Source organism: Carettochelys insculpta, chromosome 27, assembly GCF_033958435.1.
Source record: "Carettochelys insculpta isolate YL-2023 chromosome 27, ASM3395843v1, whole genome shotgun sequence".
Classification (NCBI taxonomy): Eukaryota; Metazoa; Chordata; order Testudines; family Carettochelyidae; genus Carettochelys; species Carettochelys insculpta.
Genome location: NC_134163.1, coordinates 16646682 through 16669393, shown reverse-complemented (window position 1 = coordinate 16669393; position 22712 = coordinate 16646682). Strand labels below are relative to the sequence as shown.

The 22712-nt window shown below is 42.6% G+C and overlaps 1 protein-coding gene across 2 annotated transcripts in view; it reads right to left on the bottom strand.

Moving 5' to 3' along the window:
• Window positions 1-22712, bottom strand: part of CPAMD8 (C3 and PZP like alpha-2-macroglobulin domain containing 8) — a 99398-nt gene that overhangs the window by 19999 nt on the left and 56687 nt on the right. For both annotated transcript variants that reach the window (XM_074977981.1, XM_074977979.1), the window contains exons 26-36: window positions 21687-21863; window positions 18321-18402; window positions 16515-16671; window positions 16000-16074; window positions 13438-13603; window positions 12197-12283; window positions 10987-11123; window positions 10450-10605; window positions 9281-9343; window positions 8468-8706; window positions 1751-1838 (exon numbers count right to left, since the gene is read on the bottom strand). In XM_074977981.1, the coding sequence (XP_074834082.1) occupies window positions 1751-1838; window positions 8468-8706; window positions 9281-9343; window positions 10450-10605; window positions 10987-11123; window positions 12197-12283; window positions 13438-13603; window positions 16000-16074; window positions 16515-16671; window positions 18321-18402; window positions 21687-21863 (1427 nt within the window). The remainder of the gene's footprint in view (window positions 1-1750; window positions 1839-8467; window positions 8707-9280; window positions 9344-10449; window positions 10606-10986; window positions 11124-12196; window positions 12284-13437; window positions 13604-15999; window positions 16075-16514; window positions 16672-18320; window positions 18403-21686; window positions 21864-22712) is intronic.

Below are 22712 nucleotides of genomic sequence, written 5' to 3'. Positions count from 1 at the left end.
GTGCTTTCTAGTGCTTCACTCCTTGCTCTTCCAGAAACAAAACTGGACCCCTCTCTACCTCTTTGTACTATTTGCTTGGATTGCCCTTTCCAGTAAAATTTCCTCACTATCTTTCACACAGCAATATGGGAAACTCCTGTTGGTGATATTCCCTTATATTGATATTCAACCTGCCCCGACCTATAATCAACCCATATACTATCCACATCTAGTCCACAGACTATGAAAAAGAAGCAGAAGAGAGGTTCAACATTGCTATCTATATAGCAAGGCCTCCAGGGTTCCCCCAAAACTTAACCTGGATTTTCTGGCACTTTTTGCCCTATTTTAGGCATTTATGGCTTTACCACTTGTTGCTAAGGAGAGAAGCAGCCCAGTCTCAGGAATCAGTCCATACGTGGAAGATGATTTGATTTTCAAATGCATATATTTAAAACACAGCAATCTGGAGATTCCACAGATGTGCACGCGCACGCACACACACACACACACACACACACTGTATTCTGCTATCCATTTTCATAATACCTTGTCCTTTTCAAGTAAAGGCTCCATGCATCATAGGCATGCATATATGCACAAAACCAAGTATACATGTTCCCCTAACATATAAAAGGGCAAACTGTATGCTCAGATATTAACAGTCTCACTGACATCAGTAACTGTTACATATGAATAGTAACAGAGAGGTAGCTGTGTTTGTCTGTATCCTAACAAAACAAAAAAGCATTTATGTAGCACTTTAAAGACTAACAAAATAATTTATTATGTGATGAGCTTTCATTGGGCAGACCTACTTCTTCAGATCTGGAGATAGTGCTGTACTGGAAATTTTTAGTTACATATGAGTATGCACACACAGATGCATACAATGGCCTTATCTTCACTGGCAGGTGGGGAAAGAGGTGTATTCTCAACTTGAATTACTTATTTGAGGTGCAATCCTAGTGAAGGCAAGGCAGTCTAATTTAACCTATTAACTCATGTGAAGACTGGAAACTGCCTTGTTTTTACTAGGATTGTACTTCAAGTTAGTTAACCTGAATTAAGAACACAGCTTTCCCCTCCAACAGTGAAGACAAGGCCTTAGAAGGAAGAGGTCTGTTATGTAGAGAAATTCCTGATTAGCTCTTCACAGTTTCTTAGAGATAGCATATTAGTTACTTTTCTCTCTTCAGATTCAACATCACTTTTATTTATAACATCAAAAAACACTGAAAACAGCGCAGTGCTGCCACAAAGCCTACAGCAAATCCAAAGACCAAAGTTCCTCCCTCCTAGAGGGCTGTCTGGGCAAGAGGCACATTCTGTCTACCTCAGTTTGGCTTGTAATAAACATGATGTTCTCCCAGAAAAAAAATTCCAAGACACAGAGCCTCCAATAAAATCAAATCCAGATGTTGGAGATAATACAGCCCCTAAGAAGCCATAAACAGCTCCTGTTGGAGCACATTTTCACTTAAACTTTTCAAAATGAGTCTCATTTAATTACCATGAGCCATGCACAGTAATAAAGGCTTATTTGACTAAGTGAGGTAAATTTGTTAATCTTACTCACAACATCTGTTTCTCTACTTCAGATAAATATTTTCTGACAAGTGAAATCTCCTACCCTCTGATTTTAATTACATCTCTTCTCATATTCTGTGGCATTTACCTCCTCCCCAGGCACCTCAGAAAAAATCTCTGCTAATGGAAGAGCCCAGACCAACCCCTAGGGCCCATGACCTGCACTCTCATCACATCTTACCTGCTCCAGGCTTTCAATATCTGCTCGGAAGCCTGAGAATAAGGGCACCTCCAAGACAGCCATGTTTGATGATCCTGAGTGCAGCCACCTTCCCATGGGGATAAAAAGAGAGAGAATAAAGTCAGGATCTGAGCTAAACCATACCTGGGGTAGTTGGTGATGAAGCAGACTTGAGAGAAAAGCTTTCAGACAAAAGTTACACACAGAATCTAAGAGAAGAGGACAAGTATTCCCAAATGAAGGGCTTGCTAAAAGCCACATTCTCTGGAGTTTTATAAATGCTTCTCTCTACTTTTGCTAGACAAAATTTAGATGCAGCCCATAGTGCACAGAGAGATGTGGAGAAGCGATGGAAGGCAGAAGAGAAGGAGGAGAAACATGCAGATATTGCGGAGCTGCCAGACTAAATATATTGATTATTGGACAGCACGAGGCACAAGTGCACCACTGACAGAGGAAAATGGCCCTCTGTGGGAGGAAATGCTTCGTCTTCTCCCTCAAGCAACCTGTTGAGAATGGGCAAAGGAGAAGGGATAATTCAGTGGTATGAGCATTGGCCTGCTAAACCCAGGGTTGTGAGCTCAGTCCTTGAGGGCACCATTTAGAAATCTGGGACAAACAGATTTAAAGAAAATTGTCAGGGACAGTGATAAGCCATGCTCTGAGGGCAGGGGACTGGACTTGATGACTTCTGAAGGTCCCTTCCAGCCCTGTGAAATAGGTATATCTCCATAAAAGAAGAGTAACTGGATTGGTGACTTTGGCACACGTGCCATGTACATTACAAAAGAGTAACAATGCAGAAATGTATCTCAGACTTGTGGCAGCCCTGCACAGTCACACTCTTGTGGCTATGAGAGGCACTTTAGGCACTAACAGAGCCTCTGATTTCCTCTCCCCAGCTCTGCACTTAGATACCATGGTGATGGGTAATTAAAAATACAACGACTCCCTTCAGATATTGCTCATGGGGTTATTATGTCTTGTCACCCTGGACAAAACAGAAATTTGGCCACCTCCACATGTAACAACTCAGCCCCAGGGTCACCATTTGCAGAACTTCCTGACACAACCAAAGCTCTTCCTTCTTGAGGGTACAACCTTAATTGCAGGGTTTTAGGCTTTATCTGCAGCTCTGTAAATAAAAAGCATGGCTGTATTTTAAAGAAAAGGCAGAGACATAGATACAAAATTTATCAAAATTTGCACTGATACAAAATTTATATAAGCATCTGCAAAAATGACCTGTGGCTATCTGCATCCCCATCTTTGGATGTGAATACCCATGGATCTCTACAGATTTGTGGGGCTCTACAGAGACACATGGGGGCCAATGTGAAATACATGTGTAAGGAACGTGCCAGCAGGAGCTCAGTACTGCTGAAGGAGTTGGGGAATGTGTTCTACAGAGATCATTTGCATGAAAATACAAAGGTGTGCATATGTAATACTGGTAAACAAAGCCTCATGGGAGCAAAGGAAGGAGGTTTTGTCCATTGTAAACAACATGTTGTAAAGTCACAATTTATGATATCACCCAGTGTAAGAACTGTGGAGTCTCAACAAGGCTTGAAGTTTTGTGGGGCTACAGGGCAGTCATCACTACTATCTAAGACATGGATTACAGAGAGTTCCTCCATCACCACAAGGTTACAGAGTGAAAATAGGAAGGCATACTGGTTGAACCAGTTAGCTGGTAGTTTTTTGGCTGTATAGCTGTAAGGCTGGTTTGACTAGTTTCCCCCCCCCCCCCACTGTTCACCCATAGATCTAAAGACGGGTCTATAGTTATTCTGTGAGAGGATACTGAGATGCTGTGGCTAGGCCTAGAACTGAATGCCACTGTGAGCTGAAATCCCTGAGAGGTGGAATCACCGGGTTTTGCCTCCAGCAAAATCCCCAAGACACCAGTGGATGGACAGGCAGTGCGACTGGCCCGTAGGAGGAGCAGCAAACAGACAGACGGTGCAATTGGTGGCCAGCCAGTAGGAGGAGCAGGAGCCGACGAACTTACAGCACGACTGGCAGGAGGAGCCGCAGGCAGATGGCAGGCACAACTGGAGGACGGCCAGTGGGGTAGCTGGCAGTGAGCAAGCAGAATGCCAGACCACCATAAAGGGGGCATTGCCTCAGGTTCAATGAGGGAATGCATCAGAGTGATGTGTGAAGGCCTGCACAGACTGGACCAAGTTGTAAGTGGAGCATTTGAAAAGGGGGAGTACGAAGAAAGTTTGGGTATGTGGATTGGCTGGTTACAGTATTGGATAGGTGAGCCTGAGAGGCAAAGGACACTGCTCAACCCATCTGAGCTGGGACAGTTACTTGAGGATTGGTTATGAACTCTGGGTGTGGCATTTTCCCAAGCTAATGCCATAGGACTTTTCTGCCTTTTTCATTAAAAGTTTCTTTTCTACACTCAGAATCTGTGCTTGCGAGTGGGGAAGCATTGCCCCTCTGAGGCGCCCAGGGGGTGCGTGAAAAGGAACCCCTGGATATCGAAGACAGGCCTGGTTCCTGCTGACTCCTTCTGGCAGAAGGGTTACACATGAAAAAAAACAAAACAAAACCTGGGACACTGAATTCTAGAGCTCACATTAACTGACTTGGGTTTGTGCTATGGGGCCAAAAATAGCTGTGTAGACATTCCCACTCAGGCTGGAGCCTGGGTTCTGAACACAAGGAGGAAGGTAGGTCTACCAGCCCAGATTCCAGCACAAGCAGGAATATCAACACTGCTATTTTTAGCCACAAAGCACAACCCGCATGAGCTGGAGTCAGCTGATCTAGGATCTGAGACTTGATGCCATGGGTTTTTGTGTTTTGCTATGTAGACACATCCTTTGAGAGAGTGAGTTCCCACAGCTAGAAAATGACAGGTATGGCATGCACAGAAGCAGTGCAAAGTGCCTGGCCCAGCAGATGTGCCTCCATAGCCAGTTTAAATCTTGGCTTCTCTTCTGTGGCTAACAACCAGTATACTGATTAGTGCAGGTGAGATGAGGACACATGAGATGCTAAATGGCATTCTCCAAACATGGCCTTTGTGGCTGAAAATGGTTCCTGGAGGTTAAAGGAATTCACATCCTGTTACCAGATTCCAAGCCAGCCAAGCCTGCTCATTCAGAACTTTCTATAAACATATCGTTAGGAAAGCTTGTTCTGAGGTGAAGATATTGTTGGCTAAAATTCATTTGAGAGGAAAGTCCTGCAGCCCAGTAAACAAAGGGCTAAACTGAAACACTAAGATACACCTTAAAGGTGACTGCAAAGGGGGAAGGCAAATGGGTGTGTTTTTTTCTATTTGTTTTTTAATCAAATAAATTTGGGTCCTGTCTACTCTGGAGACCTCTATGTTGACTAGAGAAGTAGGGACATGGTGTCAAAAAAGAGCAAAAGTTGCACGTTGTGGAAGGGAAGATTTTTATTCTAGTTAAAACTGGTATTTTGTGAACATCTAATGCACTCCAATGCCTAAATGACAGCTAGGGAAGAGAGTGTCCTGGTTACTATGATTATTAATAATAAATATTGGCACTACTGTAGCAGCAAGGAGTCCAAGCCATGTATCGGGACTGTGTTGCACTAGGTGCTATACAAACGCCACAGAGCTTACTGTCAAACACCCTCACTTGTTAGTCTTTAAAGTGCTACATGACTCTTTTTTTTGTTTTGTTCAAATACCGTGAGATCTTATTATACACATCTGTACACATTTTCTTCTGCAACATGAATTCGGCTCCAGGAAAACCAGTGACAAAATCAGCCTTGTCATTTCTCATATTTCTGTGATAAAATGCAAGCAGATGGAGGGAAACCCTTCCAGCCCATTTTATACTCCAAAGAGAGCAGATGCTCACTGATTTCAACACCTCAGAATACAAAGCAGTGACACATTACAACAAGAAGACTGGTGCAATTATGATTTAGGCCAAACTCCTCAGAGGAAGTGGCATTTCCTGTTCCAGCAGAGCACCTCTTTTCTCTGAATTCATATATGCAGTCTCACCCCAAAAGGGAAACTTCCCAAGGACTGCCTCTGAGCACTTGACTCTTCAAAAGAAACAATTTCTCTCGTGTAACAACACCAGCTTGATGCATTCCCATTGCTGTCCTTATAAATGCCCCTGTTCCAGCTCTAGAGGAGAGATATCTAAGGAGTTAAAGAGCATCTTTAATGGAGGATTAGGGTGCAGGAAAGATTTCACTTGAATTTGTTTGTTGTCCACGACATCAGTCTCCTCAGACTGGACTTCCTCTCAAATTTCTTTCTTTGCTGCAGCAGTTCCCACGGTGGAAGTTGCAGAAATGGCAGCAGAAATGTGTTGATGCAAGACAGCCTCCTTAGTTACAGACAACTTCAATGAATAGATGAAGAACCTTACAAACTTGCCTTCCCACAAAGGAGAATCATTAGGAGAATCAGGGCCTGTCTACATTAAGTGACCATATGCATGAAGCTAGACTGGTGCAAACTCATGGCACAAAATGCGCAGCATGAGTGCAAAGCAGACTGGCACCAGACAGCTCTATCTGCTAAGATACTGGTGCAGTTACAAAGATACCAGATAATTCAACAGGACTGAGAAATGATTCCCTTCTTCCAGTTACCATATACCTACAGTGCCCTGTGCCAGGTGGGCAAAGCATCAGGTGAGAACCTTTGAGCCAGGGAGAGTTTGCTAAAGAACCTGGACAGGCTCTTGTGGTGATACAGAGATGGCCAGATAATTTTCAGGGTCCCTAGCAAAATGTTGCAGTAGGAAATGCTAGGGGCAGTAGGACCTGAGCTGCTTGCCACTCAGATATTGCTGATGGAAAAAGGCATAAAGCTGGTTTGTGAAATAAAAATCTGTATGGGACAAGAGCTGGGCATTTCTTAGGTCCTTAGTACTCATAGACATCATGACTATCAACAACAGAGCCAGAAAAAAGGATTTTGTGGGCTTACAAATGATGAGTCCCATCTTGGATTAGAGTCACTACGACAATCTGTTTTCAGGCCTGTATTCAACATGTGTTTTTAACTTTTTGCCAGGAAGGAGGTAGCAGCAGACAAGGAAGCACAGACTTTCCAATCACTGTAGTGAGGCCTGAGAGACTGCACGTGCCTTGTGCGTTGCTGCTGCTGCTAAGGTTTAGGGCACCAAGGCCAGATAATTCTTTAACCTCTAGACCCCAAACAGTTGGCATATTGGATATGGAAATACAAGTTTATTAAGATTTGGGGAATTTTCAGTTTTAGTAGATGTGCACTTTGACATTTGTAAATGCCTCCTCATTCGCAATCTTGACTTCCTTTCCTTTCAGCCTCGCCTTCTATAACCTCATTGAAACCAAAGCAACCTTGTTGATGGTGAGGACAAAATTTCAAGCTTGGGGTGAAAGGCTAGTGGATTCAGTACAGGCCAGAGTCAGGAGAACTAGGTTTTATTTCCTGTCCCTGCAATTCACTCATCATAACATTCCAAGCAAGTCTCTTCTGCTGCCCCATGTCTCAGTTTCCCGATTTGGTAAAACGTGGATAAAGCTGCTGCTTTATAAAGCATTTTTAGTTTTAGAGATGAAAATAATTGTGTGCTGGTATCACTCCAGACTTTTTAACTAGTTTCTAGCATTCTTTAATAAGAAACAAGCAGATAAACTGTCAACTCTGGGGAACCATGTCAACCAAATAATCTCAAAGACTACACTGTTGCCATGGTGACCACACAGACATACCAGCAATCAGATTCCAAACTGATACCATGGCAACCAGCATCCTTTCTTAAAGTTTTGGTATCCAAAACTGTTCGGACTAGCCTGAGCAACTCAAATAAACATTAGAGTCAAGTCAATAATATTTATAGAATGGCCATGTTTCATCAAGAATTACCTAATGGATTACCTAACTCTTTTAGGTTTCTAAGGATTTTTTCATTAATACAGCTTTGGAAAATATTCTGGAACATTTTCCTTTGCACCTGATGTAATGAGATGGCTTACTCTGTTTTCTTCAGGTTTTGTAAGAAATAATAATAAATACATAAGGCTTTATCACAGCCAGTAGTCTGCAAATGTCACCTTCTTTCCATACAATTAGTAAATTCATTGTGTATGTTTTTCCTCCTCTCAACAAGTACTTCAAAACGAAAAGTATCAAAACCAGCAACCAAGCACTCACAAATGACCATACACTATCAAAGAGGTATGCACAGTTAGCTCACATGGGCATACAACAAAAACAAACTAATATGTACAATCCAGGAAGGTAATGAGTTGAAGAAAGAAAACATCAATTTCAAAGGGATAGAGTAAGAGAAAATGCAAAAACAAAACAAAAAACCACCACTCCATTAATAAACTCTCCCTGCCAATCTTTATTTGTGACTCTTAACACTTGGAATTTATTAAAGAGTGACTCAGACATGACCTATCCTATCTGTTATTCTGGCTTCAACACTTGAGCAAATCAAATTAGACTATTAGGACAAGGAAAAAGTGAGTTGTTCAGTCACACTTGATCTGAGATAAGGACAACACAGCAAGAACCATATTAGTGTGCATACCATAAAAACACAATATAAACCCCCATAGATAGAAGGATGGGATACAATTCTCACCAGCAAAACATCTGGAAGTGATTTAAAATGGAAGGACTAAGGGAAAGACATGCTGGTAACAAGCCTAGCCAATCTGTACTATGGAGCCACGTTGGGGGAAATAAAGGTATTTCACTACCTAGTGCATGTCTCCAGGATCACTTTGTATTCCTGGTGATCTTGATCAGAAGCTGGGTCATCATCATCCACCAATGCCCGTTCTCTGTGGGAGGCTTCTGAGCGATTGTCATCTGGAGAGAGGGGCCGTACAGGGTGCTGAGTTTGCCGATGGTGCTCTGATTTAGGCTCTTTCAGGTTAACCAGAAGCTGGAAAGCTGGTTTAGCAACAGGGTCAGGTACATTGTAAGTGACATCAATCTGCAGCAAAGGGTAGGTGGGTGGGGAGAATCAGGTCTAGTTTTAATGCCACTGACTATGAAGAAATAAAGCATTGTTTAGACCCTGCAGCATCACCGGATACTTCCAGAGAGAAGATATCAGAGACCTGACCCTCACACACTAGCAAGGACAGGGGTGGGTGTCAACTTGTGCAATTAATTATTAATATTCTGCATCAGCAACACCACTATTCACAATGAAATCCCAACTGCAAACTTACACTAATCTGTATAGATGGTAGATTTTACCAAAAGGAATCTTTTACAAGACTATTTCATAGCTTGACATCTCCCTATCAGGAAGCATTTCCCGACATTTAGCCTAAATATTCCCTTTTCTAATGTCACACCTGTCACTTCTAGTCACAGCCTCATGTAGAGATTTGAAACAGGCAAAACAAAAGCTTAGGAGATAGAGGATAATTTGTTGGTTCTGCATGCCAATTTAGCACTGGGGGAAGAAGTTGGAAGAAAATGAAAGTAGGCAATAGATTGTCTTGTCTGTTTAAATGTCACCTTCTCAGCTCCTTTACACAGTCCTGCGGAATCCTTACCTGCATCAGACAGCAGCCTTCACCCTTGGCACTTACAAACAGCCCAGTAGGAATGCTGGGGATCTAGAGACAAGCATGGGAGAATCAATCCACAGCTAAGATACATGAGCTTGTTTTTCCTCTCTATAGCTACGTCTACACGTGAAGCCTACTTCGAAGTAGCCTATTTCTATGTAGAGACATCGAAATATGCTATTTCGATGAATAACGTCTACACGTCCTCCAGGGCTGGCAACGTCGATGTTCAACTTCGACGTTGCGCGGCACCACATCGAAATAGGCGCTGCGAGGGTACGTCTACACGCCAAAGTAGCACACATCGAAATAAGGGTGCCAGGCACAGCTGCAGACAGGGTCACGGGGCGGACTCAACAGCAAGCCGCTCCCTTAAAGGGCCCCTCCCAGACACAGTTGCACTAAACAACACAAGATCCACAGAGCCGACAACTGGTTGCAGACCCTGTGCATGCAGCATGGATCCCCAGCTGCCGCAGAAGCAGCCAGAAGCCCTGGGCTAAGGGCTGCTGCCCACGGTGACCATAGAGCCCCGCAGGGGCTGGAGAGAGTGCGCCTCTCAACCCCCCAGCTGATGGCCGCCATGGAGGACCCGGCAATTTCGACGTTGCGGGACGCGGATCATCTACACGGTCCCTACTTCGACGTTCAACGTCGAAGTAGGGTGCTATTCCGATCCCCTCATGAGGTTAGCGACTTCGACGTCTCACCGCCTAACGTCGAAGTTAACTTCGAAATAGCACCTGACGCATGTAGCCGCGACGGGCGCTATTTCGAAGTTAGTGCCGCTACTTCGAAGTAGCGTGCACGTGTAGACACAGCTTATGCGACAGAGCATTCCAACTTGCATACAATCACATAAGAGCAAACCAAAAATGACAAATTCTTCCTTATCCCCTAATATTTAATGCAAGCAGATGGTGATGATGATCCCAAACCAAACACCAACCATCCGTTATGATGAAGAGTACTCTCACAACTGAGTATTTGCTGCCTCTCCCATCAGGGCTTGGCCTGAAAATCTTAAGATTTCACAATATACAGCCCATTCTTTCTCTCACTGAAATGATTTGAGTCGCAGCAAAGAACCCACATTTAGGTTGCTTTGGGAAATGGCTAACATTAAAGCTGAGTCTGCTCAGGCACTCACATACCACTGAAGTCTGGAGAACCTTCTGATTCATCTTGTTAAGCTCAAAAGTCTCTTGATAGTCTAAATTAGTGGATGCCAGTGAAATGGTAAGGTTGACTCCTCCAACATAAGAGAGAATGGCATATTCAGCCAGAGCCTGCAGAGCTACACATGTATCCTACAGGGATTGGGGACGAGAGGACAGTTAGTGAAGAATCAAGGCACATCAATCTTCTCAACCAGCAACACACTACACAATCATCAGCATTTGATAGCACAGGTTTCCTCCGTACTCAGACAGTAAATGGGATCACTTCATTCCCCTCTTCCTGCACCCCTTCCACCCTCCTCAGAAGTCTCAGAGAACGTAAGAGAGTTCACATTCTCTTTATACTGTTCAGACCCATAAGACATGATAGAGTACTGCTGGTTATTCATTGCCCCCAGACTCAGCAAAACACCTAAATTCCAGAGTCAAACGCAACCCAGATTGGTCCCAAATGAATTTGCATTGGCATTTATTTCTGTGCTGAAATTATACAAGCTGACAGGAATTCACCTGAGTGGATGAGAATCCTCCAAGCGCATTTCTCTGCTGTGACAGCCATTTAACTACTGGAAGTGCAGAGGCCACATCTCCCAGGACCGTGTAGGTCAGCAATGCATAGGCTGCCATTTCTACTTCTGCAGATACAACTGAAAGAGAAAACAATCAAACTTACAGCTAGTGTAGGGAATCTGGGCTGGGCTAGATATCACCTCTCCATAGGATCACAAGCTAAAAAACTCTTTAGTGTCTAGAGAGTCCTAGACAGTAGAAATGAATGAAACAGTGAAAATTGTCCTTATTCAAGTTACATCAGGCATTTTCCAAATGGGCCTCATGTGTCAACTTCCAATCTAATATTTCTTCTGGCACATCAGTGCCTTCTCTTTTATTTTTAGATTCTGAATACATTTGATCTGGTTCTCTTTTCCACTATACACCATCCAAGAGGCATGACTTACTCTAAATCTCTCTCATGGGACTATTCATGCAGAGTCATGGTCTTTGTTGACCTGGCCCAACGATTCCTCCATGAATGTTTACATCTTTGCATTCTTTGCATCTTGATAGTTAAGTTTGGGGTTTTAAATAGTTAATTATTAGTGCTGGCATATTCAAAAGAAAGTGAGTTATGTGGCCAACTCCCAGTTAACGGTCATTGGAAACTGTGCACCTCACTCAGGCGCCTTTGAAAAATCCCAGACCGAACAGCTGTTACAGTAAAAGTAAGTATATTTTACTTTTAATTTCCCATGACAAATGACTCCTCCTCTAAGGAGTCCCAAAAGGCTCAATGCTCTTCTCCATTTTATTCATCATCCCCTGTGAAGATTTATGGAGAGCTAGTGAGACCTGGCTGAAGTACAAGCACTGTATGGACCACACCCAGCTCTGCACCATCTAGTTCTCTTAATGTCTGGCCACCCCCTTCTCCTTCTCTGGCCTTCAGCTCCTTTTTTGAATTGTTACCACAGACAATATGAGAGTACATTATAAAAGACATGCAACTAACAAAATCTACACATGCCCCACTCATTCCCTGGTCTTGCACTGTACTCTGTGTTCATTTTCCTTCACAATGTCAACTTCTCAGGGCATGGTCCTTCCCTTCTTTACTTCCTGGAAAGCAGTTAGCACTCTGCTGGCATTGTACAGACTACAAAGAATAATCCCAGCATTTCCCCCAAGTAGGGGCATCATAAATAGCCATAAACAGGGATACCTGATTGAGAAAGCCCATCATTAAATCCCATGAACGTATCTTCATCAGTAACCAGAGTCCCCGTTAAACTCCAGTGTGTAAAGCCATCTAAAATGGTAAAACAGTAAAGAAATTACAGCTAGTTGCTAGACATGGGGAGAATCTTTGCTCTAAAACAGAACCACCTCCGGTACTGCACTGTCACTCCATTTACAGAGTAAACTCCTTGTTGCAGGGATTACGAATTCCTCAGGGTTATATACAGCACTAAACATATTGTTGGTGCTCAACAACAATTTGTAAAGAGATATGTACTTTGGCAGGGGGCATGCTGAGGAGCCATCTGCAGAATCAGATCTTGTGACATCTTAGAAGGCTGCAGGACGTCACACATGGGCAATGCAAAGCCTCCGTTGTACTTACACTGCTCATAGCAATGTTCAATCATAACAATTAAGCTAGAACAGGGGTGTCCAATACATTCCTCACTCCCCACATGTGGCATTGTGGCAAATACAGGGGCAGCCAACCTGTGGCTCTCCAGCCGCATGCAGTTCTTGGAGCCTTTACATGCGGCTCCTCCTGAGAGCCACACAAGAAGTACAGTCTGCTTACTCTCTGCACGCGCCCCACAGATTGGTGGGAAGTGCGTGGCAGCGGCAGTGTCCCTCGTGATGGCTCCAGCAGCAGTCCTTGCAGCAGCTCCAGAGAGTTGCTGGCATTGAATTAGAATGGGGTGGATGGAGGTGCTTGGCTCTGGGAGAGGACATTGAGTTGAAGTCATGGAGAGAGGGACTGGGAATGCCTGGCTCTGGGAGAGTGGGAGGGCGTTTGTTTAGAGGGGAGAAGCCTGGGAGTGCCTGGCTCTATAAAAGTTTTGTATAATATAATGTGGCAAATATGGAAAGATGACAACTACAAGTACGGTGATCTTTGAATTCCTATTGGACACTGCTGAGCTAGAAGCTAGGAAAGGTAGAGTAAAATCAGTGCCTGGTGCTGAAGGACCCTGCCCTGTATCCTGAGAATCAGAAGAGCTATGTTATAAACATGGATTCAAGTTAGGAAGAAGCCCTCATCTTGGAGGGCTCACCTCCTCCCCAGGCTGATAATCAAGGTCTCTTACTCCAGCAGGCAAGTGCTGTTAGCTTGTTTCCACAGATACCCTGAGGAGGCCTGTAGTGAGTACATTGTTTGAAAAGCCTCAGAGCAGTAGCAGTTAGTTTAGAGACATGCCAGCGAGGTCCTCATGTGCACTGTACCTTGCATAATGGCTATGCTGTTCATTTTCCGCAACATCATTGTAGAAGAGGGACTGTGTAGAAGTGTCAGGGCATATGCAGTCAGGGCTGTGGTGTAGGGATCTTCTGCAGAAAACAAGTTGGACTCCAAGAAGTGTTTTGCTTTGGCAACTGCTGCTTTTTCTTCCTTAATTTTGGTGCGGGGGGGGGGACAGGAAAGAGACAAGCCATATTACTGGCACTTGCAACTCCAGAACTGAGATTGCTACTTTTCTTATGGACTTGTGTCAAATAGGGAAGCAGTTCAAATGTCCACTCTACTCCCTGTGATACAGAACTGACCCTTTCCTTTCCCGAAGTAGGGCCATGTCTCAAGGGTTAAAAATGGAGACTAAAACCACAGGAAGAAAGATCTAGATATTAATGTTGCTGAGATATACTTGTTCCCCTAATGCTAAAGAGGCTGCATTCCCCTTTAGGACTCAGCATAAGCAATAAAGATGTTTAGTAACAGTGAAAATTCTGCTGTACATTTGATTGAGTCATGACTCGCAGTAACATCTAGATCACATGCAGATGATAAAGGCCAAGATTCCCCGGGCCCCTACTAATGTTCCCTCTAATCTTTTCCATCCACGTGCAGATTTTTTCCAGGCATATACAGAATAATTTTTACATGCACCAAGGCATGTGCAAATGTGCACCATCAACAGAAAAAAAAACTTAGCTGTGTGGCTCTGCTAATCAGTTGGGCAGCATCTAAATCTGTCCTAAGAGGATGCAGAATCTTACAGGGAACACTGGTCCCTACAGCCCACAGACATGTTTTATTAAGTCCCACAATGACTTCTCCATGCAGAAACAAGGCTCTAACAACTTAGAGAAAGAATTTAATTGGATTTGGTGTAACTGGGTTTCCTTTGACATTCCTGTGACATTTTTCTTCCTTCCTCATGTCTTAGCTCATTAGTAACATCTGCAGATCTCCTTTAGGGAGATCTGTCACAAACTAGGACTTGTGGGGTTACCCAACTTAGAATAGCCTAGACAGAACACCCTGTCCTGCCCTGTGTTTCCCATAACAGGGAGCTGCAGTAGAGGGGGTGGTGACATACTTCAGAACTTTCGGGATCAGATCTTGCACAGTGCCGAGTGCCCTTAACTCCTGCAGAGTCCAAGAAAAATTAAGTGTGTTCAGTATACTACATTCTGGGGCCCTTATTCTGAGAGTTTTGCAAAGCATGGGCTTACAGTGCACTGAGCACATCAGTCATAAAGATTTTATGAACAGATCTTCATGGCTCCCCAGGACACTTCAAAATCCCCTTTAAAATGGTGCTTTTTTCCTGAATGGGCAATCAACATGTCTGAGTAGGGGATATATTGAACAGAGCTTTCCCTCTACTGTACAGAGACATGTGGTATCAGACTCATAATGTATTCATTGTCATTCCCTCCCTGAGGGAGAGCTTGGCTCAACTCTTTTGAATGTGTGCAATGTGTGATCACAAACAGTCTCCAGAGAAAGACAGTGAGAGATCTGAGCTGCAGCAGACTCCAATATGCAATCTACAGAGATTCCAAAAAGGGTTGGGAAATGTATTTTGTTTACTATTTGAAGTCTGGGTCAACACAGGGTAGCCAACAGGACTATGTAATACACCCCAAAGCCCCATCTCATCAGTACCATCATCAGAGGTCACTAGTGCATTGCATGAACTGTTACACACAAGAGAATCGATTTAATTTTGCAGTTCTGAAGTTTGTGGCAAGTCCATTTTCTGGGACTCAATTGGGAAGAGTCTGATCACCCCTGCATTAACTCCAGATTTTTTGTATTCTACATAAAATAGTATATAAACTAGAATACAGTCAACAATTGCCACTATGCAGCTACCCAGCTCTGAAGACAGCAGTGCACAGAATTACAGAATCACAGGGCTGGAAGGGACCTCAGGACGTCATCTAGTCCAACCCCCTGCTTCAAACAGTATCAACCCCCACTAAGACATCACAGCCAGGACCTTGTCCAGCCAGGGCTTAAAAACCTCAAGGGATGGAGAATCCACCACCTCTCTAATAAGGGTGACATGATATAATATTACCACCCCTTACTTCTGCACTGCTGCTGACAGGGTGCTGCCTTCTAAACTGGGTACCTGGCCAATGGCTGCCACTGTTCAGCTGTCCATATCTGAAGGCAGTGCTGAAATAAAGATGGCTGTACTATGGCACCTTAAAATAACCTTGCAACCCCCCTGCAGCTCCCTGCTGGGTCAGGACACCCAATTTAAGAAAGGCTGGTCTCCCATATGACTCTGTACTGTATAAGGTGAAAACATACAGAAGACCAGATTTCACTGTCTGGGACACATTTTTCATGTCCACAAACTTGGTAGGGCCCTGGGGATAAGACAGGAAGGCTCCACCACAGCCTTTGGTGTTTTCTGTCACCTCCCCAACCAGCGGACAAAATCTCCGTGTAACAGAAAAAGGCAAAGCCATCCAACAGAAAGGTAATTTTAAAAATCCAGCACAAGAAAAACTCTTAGCTATTGTAATGGCTTCTGTTCACTTCTTTACCTCAAAGGTGATCCCTGCCTCCAACAGAGCTGCAACAACATATGCTGTCAGTGAGATCTTGCCATGGATTCCACCCTGGTGATAAGCATAAAACAACTGGATGAGAAGTGCACAGCAACTCACTGCATGGAATGACTTTGGAAGCCACGCAGGGAATAAGTTGGAACCATGAGAAAGGCTGAACTCATAAAACCCTCTCACATTTGCACTTGGTGAGCCTATAGTTCTGAAACCCAGTTTCCCTTTGCAACTTTCTGACAGGTCCATGGCCTGGTAGTACACCTGAGACATGGAGCTCGGTAGTTGAGATTCAGTTCCAAAGTGTTATGGTGGGATTCTTAAAGGATGGCACACAGCTAAGCTAGAGTAGACTACTTTACTGATATCCCTCTTTAGTTTCTTTCCCATAGGATCATAGCCTTTTAACACCAAAATCATATTAACGATGATGCTATCTCCAATCCCAGTAACATTCTAAAAATGCATTTGTTGCATGAATCAAGGTCCCTATTTACCTGGATGTCCTTATTTAATATTCTACCCATAGCAGGGAATGAGCCATCTTCCTTCTGGTGCTGGATGATCCAATTCTTTGCAGCTGTTAGTTCCTTAGGATCAATGAAAATAAACCCACGAGACTGTGCAAAGGACTTTAGAACAAAGGCCGTCAGCCTGAAAATACAAATTCAGCAGGTTCTTGAAAATAAGAACACAGAACACTATTTGGGAAATAGTGCTCCCGGAAAAGGTATGTTTCAAAAATCTAGACTTTGAAATGCAACTGAAATATGCAAAAGAAGAATGGTGTAGAAAAGATACACGGGGCACGATTAATACTTTTGGGTAATATATGAACAAGGTATCACTGTGAAATTCAGAGGCAGCAAATTTTAAATGGAGGATTTAAAAACAAAACAAAACAACAAAATCTCAACAAAAAATACAGTTAAGTCTGTGGAATTCACTGCCATAGAATATCATAATAGAAAGAGAGGCAAAATTTGACTCAACATGGACATTGGCTGGAAGTCATTTCTCTTGTACATGTGGTTAGCAGCGCCCTGATTTACTGAAGTTTTTGAAATTAGATGTGAACAATTACCAATGCAGATATAAAACTAGGCATACAAGAGGGAAATTATTCTAATATCCCCTATTTTAATTACTTACCAAAAATAAAACAACTGGAAATTCAAACCCATTGCTAAAGTTTGTCTCTGTAGAGTGTTAAGATCTAGTCAGAGACAGCAGAAGTGCTTTCAGAGTTTTCAGATTCTCACATGCAACAAAACAAAAAGCAGTCAAGTAGCACTTTAAAGACTAGCAAAATAGTATTCACATGCAACAAGTGTGAACTCCAGCCAGTTTTGGGACACTGAATCACTCATTTTACAAGCCCCTAGGGAATGGGAGGGTAGGAGGCAGGCTGCCTGGCAGGGGATTTTTCAAGTGTTAAGTAATCGCACGTTACAATATTTTCTATCTAGGGACTAAGAGATGCCAACTCTGTGATAAAAGTACAGTTTATTATCTTTTAAAAACTTAAGCATCATCACCACCACAGACATTCTATTTCCCCTTCAGATGAGTTCATGGAGCAAGTCAATCTAAAGGAAAATACAGAGCAGATGATTAAATTGAGTGACAGTCCAGGCAAATGAACGAAGTGGAAAACCTTTTTGTTTGAAGTGACGCATTTAGTCAATTACTAAATGAACAGTGAAATAAAGCAGAGACTTTGGGAAATGGTGGTGTTCTGGAGAGCACTTGAATACTCTGGCTCTTACCCCAACATAACTATTACGTTGAAAGAGGTCAGTTTCCTGTGGAATCCCTCCATCCATCCTTTTCTACTTCATCCAGCTGGAGTAGGAATCCACTGAAAGATGTGCTCCAGTCTCCTGCTCCTGCTCTGCAGGGGGAGGAGAGGCCTGCCATCTTTCCAAAACACCAGATTTCACTTTAAGCCTGAGGGTGGGATTCTGTCCTCAAGTAAGAGGGTGCTCATTGAGGTCATGCACTCGCTAAGCAGTTCTATGGCACGGAATCTGACTCTAAACTACAGCTTTGGACCCTTAAAGGGACATGCATTAACTAACATCTTAACAGTCCCTGATCCTCAAAACCCATCTAATGTGGGATCACAAAACACCCAGCAGTACAACACTAGCAGGCTTCTAGCCATTAAATATTACTTTTACTTTCTGCTATGTGAGACACCCTGACACATGTTGGAAAGTTACTGTCCTTTTTGCCAAATGTGTCATTTTCAATTTGGCAAACACTGCATGTTTAATAGTTTAAAATAGTGACTGACATACCACATACTCCCTGAGGAGTCCCTCTCGCCAAAAGCACTGTATGACCCATCTTGTCTCTTGTAGGTCAACTGGCGTTGGTAACCTGGAAATCATAAAAGAATTGTGGGAATCCAGTAACTTCATACAAAGAAAAGCAAATGTTTAAACTGAATGAAGACTCAGATCATCCAATACTGATATGGGGGATTCTGCTGCCAAAGGCAAAATCTTGTTTTGTTGTGTATGGTACAGCCCAAGCTGTGTGTGTGGAGAGGGAGCAGGGAATAGATCTTAACTAAATGTCATTACAGTCTAGTATTTATAAATATTCATACATCTCCTGAAGACAAGTGATCAAAACACATCTTTTCCTGTTGTTAGCCTCTTACTGAGCACTAACTTATCCAAGAACTGTAACAGAGAGGTAGCCGTGTTAGTCTGTATTCCAACAAAACAGCAGCAATGTAGCACTTTAAAGACTAACAAAACAATTTATTTGGTGATGAGCTTTCGTTTTGTATTATCCAAGAACTGGTTAAGATGTAGTGTTCCTGACATAGTTAATATTAAAGGTCAGTTCCTGCACCTTGGCCACTAGAACAGTTTAATTTAAGACATTATGCCATCAAGGTGCAACATTAAAAATATCTCAGCGCTTAAACAACTCAGTGCCACTCTCCTCGAGAGTACAGGAAGTACCATGCATTTGGAGAACTAACTCCATGGTTAACAGCACACTATATATCTCTCTATTCAAGCTGGTGGTGACCAGATATTTAATGGATGTGGTCAGCAACAACTGAGTCCTTCTATATGACTTAATGCCACAAGAAGCAAGGGTGTTCTCTTAATAATTCCCATTATTTGGACCCTTTTTAGCTGATGGGACTGTCTTACAGAAGCCATATTTTAACCCAACAGTTACTGTGAAGTTAAATACTCAAGGTCAAGAGAAAAAAGCAGGGTCCCATTTTGAGACACCTCCATTTAAAGAAGTCACCTTAATGTGTATGTAGTCCCTCTGTGAATGTCCTTCAAACTCTGAGGACAAAGATGAGAACAGCGTTTAGCTGTAATGGATGGAATTCACCTTTCACCAGATCTACTTCCCTTGTAATGATGAACTGTCAGTGCTAAAAAAATTGGGCCAAATCTCTATAATGTGGAAACTGCTGTACACAGTAATTTTGGCAAGGGCTTTTAAATGTCCATTGGATTTAAATCCTTCAGAATGGAATGAAATCCTTCATTTCTGATACAGAGATGTGTCAAACATGTTCAAGAGACTACATGATAGGGAGACGTTTGGAGCCTGGCAAATCCTCTGACCCATAAATAGACTTTTTATTCCATGCTATATGACATTTTTATGAGAATGGATAAATTTTTCATTTCAGTGATGAGCAGCTTTGCTGACCTCTGCAAATACAGGCAGCAGTACAATGTTTTATCAGGGGCTACCGATCTACCCCTGCCTCTCCACAAGCTCCAAAAGCTTCCCTTTTAGAGAGAGCAGAGGTGGGTAAGGTTATAAAATGGAAAGCAAATTAATCCCTAGAAATTAATTATGTTCCTGCAGCGAAAAGCATGGACTGGGAATTGAGAAGATATATAGATTAAAAGTAGGATAATTTTGGGCCAATACACGTATTCAATGACAATACTACAAAAAGTCACTCTTTCCAGAATTCTTCAGTAGATCCGTAACTTGCAGGAACAAAAGAAAGATGTTCTTTTCAGATCAGGAATAGCTGCTGCATTAAAGGACTTTTGCTTTATAATATCTTTATAATACGTTCCCTACAAAAGCCTCAGATACAATTTACTGATGAAGAGTTTCTCAGCATCACCAGGTTGTGTTCATGTTAGAAGCTCCAGGTTCATTTTGTTGGTAGCCATGTGTAAGTTTCTGTAGGTCACTCTTTTTACACTTTCCTTGGCCATTACTATTAAACTTTTCTTTGATTGCTAGACCTCTCTTCCCAATCATTTCACATCTTGCTTAGTCTTATGAATGCTTGTTCTTACATTTTCTATGTATTCCTTTTTACAGTCACGAGAGGTACAAAAAGAAGAGACTTCACCTTTCTAGAGTTCATCTGTTTTCTGAAAAACTTAGAAGTGGCTAGGTAGAAACGGTACCAAGAAGCCCAGACCCAGCACTGAGGATTAAGAAACAGAGCAGGGAATTGCTGGTGACACAACAGATACTATGATATTGCTCTTGGATGGATTTTAGTGGCAAAATAAAGTTTTCTAGCTCAGGAAGGTGCAAAGGCCTTCTTAAAGCAGGACAAGGCGAACTCCATCAAAACCTGCTACTTGGCTGAGGTCCCAGGGAGCATGAGAAAGTTTAAAGCTTTGTGGGACTTCCTCTGTGGAGGTAAAATAACATGCTGAGTTTGAAGCCCAAACATTTGAAAGATTGTAAATTAAAACTATATATTATTAAAAATGAAAGTGAGCTCAGCTATTAGAAAATGCTCTAACTCTGAGGGCAAGCAGAGAGCACAACAAACTACAAAGAGAAATAATCTGGCCTAGTTCCTAAAGGCAAATAACACAGGGCTCTTGCTGATGGGTGCAGGGAATGGATTACATTTTCTGAGGAATCCCAGTGAACCTTGTCATCTATGATTCCATGACATGACTATTGTCTGAGTCATGCACAAGGCAGCCTATGTCCATCCTCTTGAGGTTCATTCTTGTTTTTAATTCCTCATAATTTTTTCCTGTTCCTGGGAGCCTCTGCTTTTGCGTAGCTACAAGCTATTCTGTACAAACTACCCCTCTTACATGAATGCAATGACAGAACACTTGAAAAAGCAGATTGCTTTAGGCTAAACACATAGAAATGACATGATATTGAACAGGGTGGGGACAGACCTTCTCCATATGGCTCTGGGATGACTATTCCTGAGATACTAATTTCATTCTGGACAAATTGTTACTAAGACAAAATGGAGGAAGTTCAGAGCACAAAAGAAATGGGTAGAGGGCTGGATTGATTTAGAAAAAAAGATTAAAAAACAAAGCACATAGAGCTTGGGCTAAGTAATGACTAACAGAAACATAATAACTTTCCATAAATATCTGAAGGCCATAAACAACTAAGAGAATAGAAAATATATAGGAAAATAAAAGAACGTACAACTAGGAGTAATTAAGAATGGAAAACGTAGGTTATGTTCCAAGAAAAACTTCCTGATATTGGTATCTGTGGAGCTATACGATGATCTCCACAAGAAAATGGTGTGAGATGCATCACTCGGGATATTTCAGTCTAGACTGGACAACATTCAACTAATAATAAATACTCAGCGTTGGCCTAGACTACTGCGAAGTTTTTTTGTTAAGTCTCTGCAGTCCATGAGCCTGAGGAAGTACCTTGAACCAGGTAATCTGTCGCTTCACTCTGCAGCTCAGGGCTGAGTTGTTTGGTTTTCTGCAGATATTTTAGCACAAAGACATTGGGAGCAAAATGGATCATGTTCTGCTCCCCACATCCAAATGGTAATCGTAGAAGATTGTCCAAGTTGTTCAGCGTAGGGCCCATTACATCTCCTGATTAAAACAAGGAGACATATATTAAATATAACAACACTGTATTTATCTGATGATCGGAAGAAGGGCTTTTGAAAATTGGGGGGGTCCTTTCGGAAGGTCCTGTCTCCACGGGTGGCACACGATTCAAAAAGCCGCACTTTCGAAGAGCCACGGCCGCCATTATGCTAATGAGGCACTGCATATTCATTGCAGAGCCTCATTAGCATCTTTCGAACACGCTCATTAACATGCCCCTTTCGAAAGGAAGGGGCACATGTAAACACAGGGTCATTGTTTAATTTTATTTCTAAATGTACAAAACTGAGCAAGGAGGAACTTGAACGGCTGATGAAGGTTCCATTCACAAACTATAATGGCAGAAACCCAATTAACCACAAAAATGTCCATCAGATTCACACTTTCAGGAACATTAAAACCTTAATATAAAATTAGAGCCATGCAGAAGTAGAGGAAATTTCAGTCTCCAGGGCTGTAACCGTTTGGCTAATCAGCTAAGACTGCCAACAAGAGAGATGTGCTGTTTTTGACTATAATGGTTTTATGCATACATTTTCACTGGATACTGTCATCTCTTCTCATAGAGGGTACTGAAGAACCACTACATGTGTGATGAGAAGCTACGCTGGTGAGTGAGCTGACTGTGTGGCCCTCTTTCTTTTCAGTGGGCCACAAGATTGTAGTCACTAAGATAAAATCCCGGAATTAGATAGTTTTGCTAACTGTAATCATACCTAGAAATTGCCAGGATGTGCCAATTGACCAGTAGCAGCACTCTGATTGGAAGCAGAAGGAGCAGGTGGCTCTCCCAGTCAACACTGTATGTGATTACCACTCACTTCACTTCAT